This window comes from Cariama cristata, unplaced genomic scaffold (assembly GCF_000690535.1).
Source record: "Cariama cristata isolate BGI_N322 unplaced genomic scaffold, ASM69053v1 scaffold22187, whole genome shotgun sequence".
NCBI lineage: Eukaryota > Metazoa > Chordata > Aves > Cariamiformes > Cariamidae > Cariama > Cariama cristata.
Window position 1 is genome coordinate 6253 of NW_009625221.1, and position 10941 is coordinate 17193.

Sequence of the window (10941 nt, forward strand, 5' to 3'; positions counted from 1 at the left end):
CTACATGGAATCCAAACCTGTAGGTTCAAATCAATTGCAATCATCACCATCAGGATCTTTGGACTGAGAAAAGACAAGCTACAGTCATTGTCTGGTTTTAATATCAGATGGCAAGAGCCTGGGGGAAAAAAAAAATAAATCAACATGCTTTATAGAAGTGCTCAAGATAAACAGCTATTTCTTTGACCTTTCTCTCGGGAAACCACGCTTTATCAAAGTGCTTAGCAGAGTTTAGTTCTTCCTCCAAGCTCTCAGAGAACTGTATTTCTAAACAACTGCTACAGTTCTAGAAAAAGATTCCTGAAAAATCCTTCTACCTACTACCTATGGAGGTAGCAACAGACAAAAAGAAAAAACAGAAATAGAACCATTGTCGACCATCTAAGCATGTGTAATTCATGCAGTTGCCCTTCTCTCATCTGTCCATTCTCCCTTGTGTCAGTTGCACTTTACTTCTTAATGTTCTGATGAAGATGACAAAAGTAAGTCAGTAGATTATTTTTTTGGGGGGGTCTGTGTTTCACTTGGGCCAGAATGGGCAAATTCATCAGATCCGCAAGCAGCGAGGATCTGCTCACAGTTGACTACACTATCTGTTCTTCATACATGCACAGACTTTTTACTTGGTGTATTGTCACAGCACAGGCTGCACGTACTGTGTCAGACAGCTGTCAAGCCTCTCCGCAGGCTGCAGGTACTCAGCAGCAAGTATCAATTATGTAAGGGGATGGGGCATGGAACAGATGCCTTCTTCTATCTGGCTGGCAACTCAGTTCATAGTAGAACAAAGACAATGCTAGCTCCTTCATTTTTCACTGGCGAGTTGAGTATTTGGCAGGACACACCATGAAGTTCAGTATTCACATACAAGGGCAAGTTTGATTTAAAGAACTATACCTTCACATGGAGCAGTTCAGTATCTCCCCTTTCCATCAGCACCAGATGATACAATTCCATTTTTGCACCAGCTGGGTATATTTGGCTTGAAGGGAAACCCTGTCCCTTCTCATTAGCTGTTAGTGGTACAGTCCGTTACCTCATTTCTTCTCTCCCCCCACCCTCTCTCCCTGAACTCCCACTGGCTAAGTCCATCCTTGATCTGGAGTTGAGACGCAAGCCAGGTCCTTCTCTCCCAACCTCATACGCTGCTGTCCTCGAGCAGGGGCTCCTTCCCATCCGATCCTCCGGCCTGTGGGCTGTGGGTGTGGGTCTGGGGTCCGTTACTGTGCTTCTTGTGGCTGCCCGATCTCAGTGCAAGGTTGTGTTCCGGAATGAACAAGGCCACCAGGAGCGACAGCAGGACAGAACAAGCCCCAAACAGGAACGGAGGTCCTGGGATAATGCTGCTCTGTAGAGAGAAAGAGGAACGATTAATGCTCAAGTGCAAGGACAGAAGCAGCCCAGCAAACAGAAGGACAAAGCTGAACAAGGTTACCTCATCTGTAGGGTTGGCCATGTTGGGTTTGGAGGCCTTACCCAAAGTTTCCACCTCGGCCATTTCATTCAACTCCACGTGGAAGAGATAGAAGACAAAGCCATAGAGTGCCGGCCCCAGGCCGTTACACAGACCCCGAATTCCAGTGATCATCCCCTGCACCACACCTGGGGACAGAGTGAGGAAAGGAAGATATGCCTCCAGCTTTCTCAAGAAACTTGTTTTATTCAAGGATGCTTACATATTTAAAGACAGGATCAAACATTCAGATCTGGATTGACACACACTCTACAGATGAAGCGGTTAGCTGGTGATTAGCTTTGCTCAGTATCAGGTTTTACAAAAAATCAGTAATGCTGGGCTTGCTACTGGGAGAATAAAATAAGCATGGGCATATCAAGCAACAATTTCCAAATGAACTGCAATTTAAGCCAGCCAAGTCTGAGGACTCGGGGTCAGTCCATGAAGCAGCCAAACAATTAGGCAGCAGTCTCCTCCCTACCTCAGACAGGCAACACTGAACACCTATGTGCGTAATTTAAGAATTCCCTCCCAAAGCATCAGCTACGGTCAGATAAGAATGTCAATACTACTAAGAATAAAGCGACCCTCCAGGGTTGGCACGGATGTTCCTGCCCTCCCCCCCAATTCTAAGAATTCGAACGTGCTCCAGCTCAAGTGCCTGCTGGGATGAACTCACCCATCAGACAAATCCCCAAGTGACTCACCCTGTTGGTCAGGGTCCGCATTCCTCGACACCATGGCACTGATAGCTGGGAAAGTGATGCTGGACATGGCAGCCACAGCTCCTGCTGCCCACATCATCCTTAGGAGGAGAGAGGTAGCAGTTAGGAAGCAGGCTGAGAAGGGCCAGCCGCAGACCAGCAGACGGCCCACAGGCAACAGCAGGGCAGCATCTCCTTTTGCCGGGGGACAGGGAGCTGCTGCAGAGCTACCGCGGAGGGAGAAACCTGCTGATGCCATGAAATGAACACGGGCAAAGTCTTACCAAGGCTGTGATCCGAAGCCGTACCAGGCAAGCTGCAGGATCTGGAAGCCTAGTCCCAATAGGATGGTGTTTTTGTTTCCTATCGAACGCATGAGAATTCCCAACACTACTGTCTGGAAAGAAAGACAGGTGCTTTCAAACTAAATGCAAAGAAAGATGACAACACTGGAAGACAAGAGGACAGGAATCCAAGGGAACTCATGCTGCTGTGAGACTGGCTATCATGCACACACACTCCTCCACTCTTGTAACATGTTTCAGAAACCAGCACATCGCTGTCCACAGCAAAGCACAATCTATGGAGTTTTACAGAGTAACAGGAGGCCATTCCACAGTTCACCACGGTTTGTTATTCAACAAACAGCTACATTCAAAAGATAAGAAAGAGGGACTGCAGGTAGCCGTGCATGGGTCCGATGACATCTGTGTGGCCACAGGGATTCTGACAACTCACCAGCCCCGATTAACAGAAATTTTTGACATTCTTATAACCAGACTGCTAGAGCCAAGACAGAAGTTGCTTCTCACCTGAGCCAGTATCGAGAGAATTCCAACTACACCAATAAAGGCTGCCACAGTCTCCGAGGAAAAACCAATGACCTGTGAAAAGACCAAAGAGGGACTTTTCCGGCAAGAGATTTGTACCATACGAGAAAAGCCACTCCACCAGTGTTTACTGACTGTCTACATTGCCTGCCAGGTACTTAAACATTAATCAATTGTACCTTCTGCTACCTCCCTGCTGCCACAGGAATAAAATAAAGATTTTCCTCTGGCTGAAGAAACAGCTTGAAATCACTGGGCTCACCTTAAATGCCTGAAAGTGGCATAGACAGGACGGACAGGCAGACCACCAGCAAGAAGCCAAGCAAGGGTCCTACAGAGTGTTCGCCAGGCTCCCACATTTTTCAGGAAAGCTGGAACAAGTCACCGTTTCTTATAGCTTCAACTTTACTAAGCTATTGGCCAAGATTACCTTCCTGAGGGTATGCAACTAAGATGATATTTGTAGGCTGGCATTTCCTGCATTCAGAGCCTTCCCTCATCGCAAGAGACTGACCTGTCGCAGGTATAGGAAAAAGCTGGAGTACTGGCCGGCTTCAGGAAGGTAGGATAGAAAGACGGTGATACAGATGAGCAGCACTGTAGAATCCTGACCCACTTTCCGCAAGGACTGTAGGGAAGGAAGGGGTGAGGAATGAAAAAAATTTTTTTAGAAAAAGGAGTTAATATCATTAAATATTCTTCAGGTACAGAGACAGAAAAACCAAGTGCTTAAGTCACCATCTTACATCTAAGAAGCGAATGCTTGAATGAAACCAGACCGGCATTTCAGAGGAAGATATGAACACTACCACAACACACCAGACCAGGTGTACAATTGCATCAACTTACACCATAGAATGAGGAATTTTTACCTTTCAGTTTCTCAGATTTACAGTCAAGTGCTTTTGATCAGAATTGTTTTTTCCTCAGACAGCCAAAATAATCTTCCTAGCAAGCAAAGGTGAGGTGAAACTCTGCAAAGCTTATCATCATTAGCAAAGGTGCTGAGGAGCCAGGAACAAAAAAGACTTCTCCTGACACAGTACTATTGTTAAGTAATGGAATTTACATTCAAACAACTGGCACTCTTCCACCAAGAGATGCTCTTGCTTCAGGACATCTGGAGCTGCTTTTAGATGGACTGTAGCTATATGAAATTGGTTAGAAGCTGCTAGACAGCTTTAGATATGTGCAGTCTGCCATCAGTTGAATACTGTACCTTTGACGGGGTTAATCTAAGCCTCGCATCCATCACCTTTTGTGGAATGCATCTTCCTTTTGAGAGAAATTGGCAGAACTAAAGCAAATATAAATGTTACCAGCATGCGGAAAAATAGCAGCAAGATTACTTACAGCAAATGGGTCTGCTTGTTCCCAAGAGATTGGAGCTCCCCAAGAGACCGGGCGCATCTCTTCTGGCAGAGACTCTGGCACAGCCAGCAGGATGAAACCAATATCCAGCAAAGCAACACCTGAAGCTAGCACAACCACCAATGTATCGCCGTAGGCTTGGGAAAGGTATGCACCAATTGCTGGGCTTGTGACCAGACTAGCAGCAAACGTGGCTGACACCTGGAAGCATAAAACATTAATAGAGCCTCTTCTTCCTAGAGCCTATTTTCTCCTCCAGAGTAACCCAAGGGTACTAGTTTTGCCATCTTTGATGGAGATAATCCAGGTGAACAGAGACGCCTGTAGACAGAAAGATGACATGTCCTCTTGGTGCAATCTAGGCTAAGTTCTAGCAAAGGGAAATTAAAGCTATCCTAACAATTCACATACGATACTGTCAGTAACCCTATAGAAAGGACACGATCACAGGCTATTCGTATGCATGCCAACATCACAGCCTGCCCCTTTCTTGGCGCAAAGAAGCTCACAGACCACGCTGGTTTAAAGGCTAAGCAACAATACAGCCGGTATTCAGATTGCATAGAAATTAGCCCTCTCCCTCGGTGCTAATTCACAAACAGAAGAACCAGGAGACTGTATTATTAGTGAAGTGCATATCATCTTTTCACCGATACTGTCCTCAGGCTTGTCAATAAATGTCCCACCCTAATTTTATACCTCTCCTAGCTGCAAAGCTCCAAATACTTCTTTCAAGAGACAAGCCAGTTATTCAGCTCCTTACCAAGCCATATGCTGTGCTGCGTTCATGCTCCTGTGTGATATCGGCAACGTAGGCAAAAATCACAGAAAAGGTGACAGCAAAGACTCCAGACATGGAAATGACAGCAAAATACCACCTGAAACATGCATTGCCAAAGGCAGAGTTAGAGATCAACCACACAGTAGTCCACAGCTGCTGAATTAGAACCTCTCATTCTTCCTTCAGTCCATCCTACTTCATTGCATCAGAAACTGCTCAGGAACAACGAGCTTCAGTCTGGTGGCCCATGGAGTTTTATCATTTATTTTCCCCACACGGGAAGGGAACATCAACATGCCCTAATAGTGATAACGCACCTAACAGGAGAATAGGTGCCAGGAGAGGAAAGACAGACTCTTTCTTCCTGACACTGAATGCTCTGGTAGAACCAGACAAGTAAATTAGTCTCTAGGCTGTGCATTCTTCTCCATTGGATGGACTCTTCCACCTCATCCTCAAATGCAACACCTGCAAATTCCCCACCATTCAGTCTTGCACTCATTCCTCTCCTCAGAACCCCTTGGTTGTAACAAGAGTAAACTCACCATGGGCTGATCTTCATAAGGGGAATTGGCGCACATGTGAAGAAGACAGTGAGGAGGAGGAAGGATTTCCTGCCCCAGACATCAGAGAGCGCACCAATCAGGGGGGCACTTAGAAATGAAAGCAGACCCTAAGGAAGACAGACAGGATGGCAGGGAGAAATCCCTCAGTCAAATTCTGATTGTTGATAGCAAAAGCTTTTGAGAACATCATCTAAAGATTAAAATACAAGGAGACAATCCATTCCTATTTTCTACAAGGAGGCAATATTACCAAAACAGAACAGTTTGCTAAACTGGTCACATTGTCTTAGGGAGAAAAAAAAACATAAAATCCTCGACCAGCTAAGCGCTGCTAAACACTCCAATTACTTCCCATTCTCTGCAACTGCTCAGGGTGCAGTTGTGGCCTTGCCAGGCACACCTGTGCAGCAGGGAGTTGCCCTGCCAGTACCTAAAAAGATGTTGGCACAGCTCCATCACATTAACATCTGCTGCAGTTCCAGGGAAACCTTTCTCTTCTAGATGGAGACAAGGCAAACCCAATGAGGTGCCAAGGCCATTAAGCACAAATAAAATTATTCGATGCCTTTCAACATCTTCCAAACCCGAGACAGGCAGGGAAGAGCCCTTAAGTGTATATGGGAGTGCCTAACTCGCATTGAAGCAAACCTCTCTCGGGCCATTTTCTGAGATCCTCTTGCCAGAGCCAGGGCGTAATGATCTGTTTTGCCACATTCCTGACTCAGAACACATGGCTACTGCTTGTTCGCTATACTTGCCTCCAATTCTCCTCTGGGAATGCTGGTGTAGTCCAAACTCACCATGCCCACTTACTGTGCCCACAGCACACTCCTGACTTTCTGTCTGCGGACAGCACACTAAGGCCTGCTTAGTTTCAACCTCTATTACTGTTAAGTTCAGATGTCACTGATTTTCTGTTCTGTTATGCTCCAGAATATGGATACAGGGCTGATCTCAGGCTGATTAGAGTATTTTCAGCTGAAACACACAGTTGTTATAGCCCCAAACCCATGCTGACAAGCAGCACATTGTTAATGCTGCCCAGTAAAATCAACTACACAAGCAACCCAATGTCTATGCTCTTCAGTTCTTCGTTTTGCATCAGGTTTGCCAGCAGCACCCCGAACTAAAAAATGAATGTTTATCTGTCAAATACTGGTTGACATGAGCAAATGACACAGATTCTAATGGCTTAGCATGTCTTGCACTGATTGCAGATTCAAATGAAAGCCTGGAAGGAATATTCCTTACCTTGACTCCATGAATCAGGCCATTCATCAAGAATGTATGCTGAGGAAAAGTCTGGTGTAACACCTAGGAAAAAAAAAAAAAAAAAAAAGAACAAAAACCAGAAAAACAGAGCTAGCAACTTCTGCAAAATTCCCATAAGCACCTGACAGCTAGATGCCTGGAAGAGCACAGAACAGGGAAAATGGGAAATACGCCACCAACAATGTCACTGTTGTACCTCTGTGAGGAGTTCTACCTCCCCTCTCCAACATGGGCAGACACTTTCTTTAATACTTCCATGACTATAAATTATTCCAGCAAGCTTGGGCAAGGCTAAGATAATCTGAAACATGCATTTCTCCATCCCTGCACCATCTGATTTCCCTCTGCTTTTACTTCATGTGACCACATAACTTTTCTGTTGTTCTCTCCCCTTTTTGTACTCTCTGTATGTTCAATCTGCATTTTATACTACTAAGCTAATACTATTTTTCTAAATGGCTTTGTGTAAACAAAGACTTCTTTTGCATAGTTACCTAGATATCGGAGATCAGGTCAAAAATACCCATGGCACATTAGACTTCAATGTGAGCTAGCATACCACCAGCAGAAAATGAATTTTAAAATCTGAGAAGTCTTCCTGTAGTTGCCAATTCAGAAGTTTACAGCTCCTTAACTAAAGGCAATACCCAAGATGAGATTTTAAGTTTCTTCCATAAAGCTATCCCTTTGCACTTAACTTTATTGTGAAATCATCTTTGCTGCCTGTGTTAATAATAACTCAGCCAAGTCCTGAATGATTTACTGGCAGGCTCTCCTAGAATGAGCATGACTTGGTGTAGCAAGCAATTGCCAGGAAAGTCTCTGTGCTTTGACAGCCCAGACATGATGGTGATAGTTCAACAAAAATCTCTTTTATCCCTAAATAAGTCAGTGTAGGTGACCTTTGATATCAAAAGTGCAGTCTTCAGATAAGAAGTCAAAGCTTTGCTCAACTTTCTTTCATTAAGCATCCAAATGCACTTTTTTAAAAATATCTAGGGAAAAAAAAGCAATAAATGACCGTAAACCACCAGTAAATTCAGGTCTTTCACTCCTGCTTTCTTGAAATCCTCCAAAAGCTCTCAAAACTATAGCTCCAGTTTTTTCAGGTACAAAACATTACATCTTGGTTTCTGCTTCCTATACTCCAAAGGCCTATGTTGAGATGTTTACCCTCGCGAACCCAAGGTGAACTCTAGTCTACAAGAGCCAGTATTATTCCCAGGGAGTCTTACTCACCGTTAGCATTGGTGTGGTCAGCAGCCCCCAGGCAAAGAACTCCAGGAAAATAACCACCACGGCATGGTACACACTGGGCTCTCCAATCCCCTGTCGCTGCAAAGTAGAGCTCCGTAAGTAAAAAAATACATGTATCCTGATCTGCAATAAGATTTGAGATGTGTGGTTGGATGCTGAAACATCAACTCTGATCTAAGCCATTCCCGAGGTGATTCAATGCTGTCTAGTGCAGGTGAGCTCATGCTGCACCACCTCTCTGTCCAGGGTCTACCAACACGCGCCTCTCTTACAGAGCTGATTGTTTTCAATTTTTTTATCCAAGAACTAATATCTTTGATACCATTATGTTTTCTCTAACCATGACCAAACTTATTATCCTTTCAATCCTTGCCTTAAGGACTTGGAAATGAAACATCTCAATTCTCTGCATATTTTGACAGCAGTATGTTCAATACCCCAGAGAAGACTCTGGCAGTTTGGGAATGCAATTTTACTCCTCAGCACCAACTCCATATACCCAGCATGGTGGGAAAGGCACAGTCCTTAGATCAGCTGCTAAAAAACCCCCACACCTCAAGGCCTTACTTATCTTTCTTTCCACAAAGATTTCTCATGGTGCCTTCAGGGCAGCCAAATCTCAGCTGCTAGCCCAGGAGGTTTTTCTCCTGCCACACAGGACACACTTGCAAAGTCATGAGCTCACAAGGAAAACAAAGTGCAAAGAATGGGAGGTGAGCACTCAAGTTTCAGCTGAATTATATCAGGGAACCGCACAGGCCAAACATTTAGTAGCACACTGTGCTGTTCTACAGGAACCCATTTCTTACATTAGCAAACCATATGATCTGAACTCACCAAGAAGTGTAGTCCAGCCCTGATATATTATTAATAAAACCACCTGAAATGTCTGCCATCCCAGAAATTTAGACAACTTCCAGTGGCTTGAAGGGTATTCAGAAGTTAAAAAAAGTTTCATCAGCTGCACAAATCTCACATCCAAAGGGATATTGGATGTGGTAAGAGAAACCTCAAATCCACGGGCATTTCTCCTAGGCTAAGAGAATGGACTTTTGTATTAATTTCTCACAGCTGACTAACATTTCTACACTGTGCTCTTGAGATACAAATTATTTAATGGACCAGACCAAACATGTGTATCAGTATCCTGCCTCCAGCATTCACTACTGACAGATTCTCAGGGACAAGAATTCAAGAAACTTGGCATGTGAAGAGCAATCTTTTACCCAGTCACATCCTCCCAGGTTTTGAAAGAATAATACTGCATTTCAGGTAACTAATACAGCTGTAAGTTATTTGAAATGTGAGAGAAGGCTGCAAGAGACATTATTCTGCCAAAGCATTGTTTACGTTCACAGACTCTATTAAAATTGCCTCCCACAGACAGGCTAAGTCTTCTTAAAAAAACAAATCAACAGCATCAACACAAGAGGTACCATACCCAAGGGGGACATGGTCATTAAAAGAAGTCAGTTTTATTGCACACAAATGAGATAATGTTTTGCAGCACAGGGAGAAGCCTTACAGTGGCACAAAGCCAGTAATGAAGAGTACAGCCATCATTACCAACCTTGCTCCACAGAGCAGCCCTCTCCCTTTCATCATCCCTCTTAACCCTCCCAAGCAGTTAAACATTTCTACCACATGACTGCAACTAAATTAACAGCCAGTCTCCCTTTATGGTGTAGGTTCAGATCTAACCTGTTCACAGCTTAACACCAATCCTTCCATTTATCAACCATCTTACTGCGTTAGAGTCCTTAAACAATTTAGGATAGCTAATCTCCTTCAGAGTACGTGGCCACCCCACCAAACCACTCCTCTAGAGGATGCACAGTTGCTACCGCAAAATATAAAGATGCTACAGAAGAAAAGTAAAAAGATGTAAAAAGACACTGGGAGCCCATAGGACAGGCCAGCACCTCACAACCAGAACTACTTTCTCTCAAGACAGCAAACCCGGAGGCAAAGAGCTTGCAACCATCTTAGGCTCAGGTGCGCCCACTTCAAAGCTGTCTCTGTACAGACATGACGTTGTCACCTGCACTCTCTGGAGCCTCTACAGCGCTGCTCTCCCACAGTAGAGAACTCCTCTCAAAAGAGGTAAATATTTTACACAGATTTGAAGGTAGTCTGTCATCCTCAAAGTGAATATTAAAAGTCAGCATTGGCACCTCATGATTACTGAGTATCTGCACCTGGTGAAACAGGGAAACTGATCAAGAAGCCTGTCTGAAGGACCACAGCCTCGCACTCCTGAACGAGGGCAGAGCTGCACTCTTCCACACTTCGGGGAGCCCCAAGGCTGTCAGTCGGCACTGGAGCTGCCGGCACACCGGCGGGCAAACCGGCGGGTGCCACAGCGGCAGCCCCCCTGCCTGTGGCCTGGCCCCCCAGGAAGGGGACACGCCAGCCTGCAGAGTGGCATTGCTGTTGGGGTCAGATTCCAGCTCCCACCGGACTCCGGCATCCTCCGCTCCGCCTGCTGCTTGCCCTGGTACAGGCCCCATGCCCCACAGCACCGTCTGCCCCATTATCCCATGCCAGTTACCGCACCCCTCAGCCAGCCCCCTCACGCCTTATACTCCCGTTCCACCGTGCCCCGCGCTCCCGCCCAGTCCTGGCCCCGAAGGCCCCACTCCACAGTCGCGCCCTTGCTCACCCCAGTCCTGCGCCCCAGGCCCCCAAGCTGTGCTCCACGCCG

At 45.5% G+C, this 10941-nt stretch overlaps 1 protein-coding gene across 1 annotated transcript; it reads right to left on the reverse strand.

Annotated features, from left to right (window-relative positions):
* Positions 1-511: 511 nt before the first annotated feature.
* LOC104155333 (hippocampus abundant transcript 1 protein-like) lies at positions 512-8315 on the reverse strand. Its single transcript, XM_009703536.1, has 11 exons — positions 8220-8315; positions 6960-7022; positions 5688-5815; positions 5125-5239; positions 4344-4562; positions 3505-3618; positions 2973-3044; positions 2445-2557; positions 2164-2261; positions 1436-1602; positions 512-1348 (listed from the first exon to the last, which is right to left on the reverse strand). Exons 1-11 carry the CDS (start codon positions 8226-8228, stop codon positions 1139-1141), a joined length of 1308 nt encoding a protein of 435 aa, XP_009701838.1. The 5' UTR covers positions 8229-8315; the 3' UTR covers positions 512-1138.
* Positions 8316-10941: the final 2626 nt, after the last annotated feature.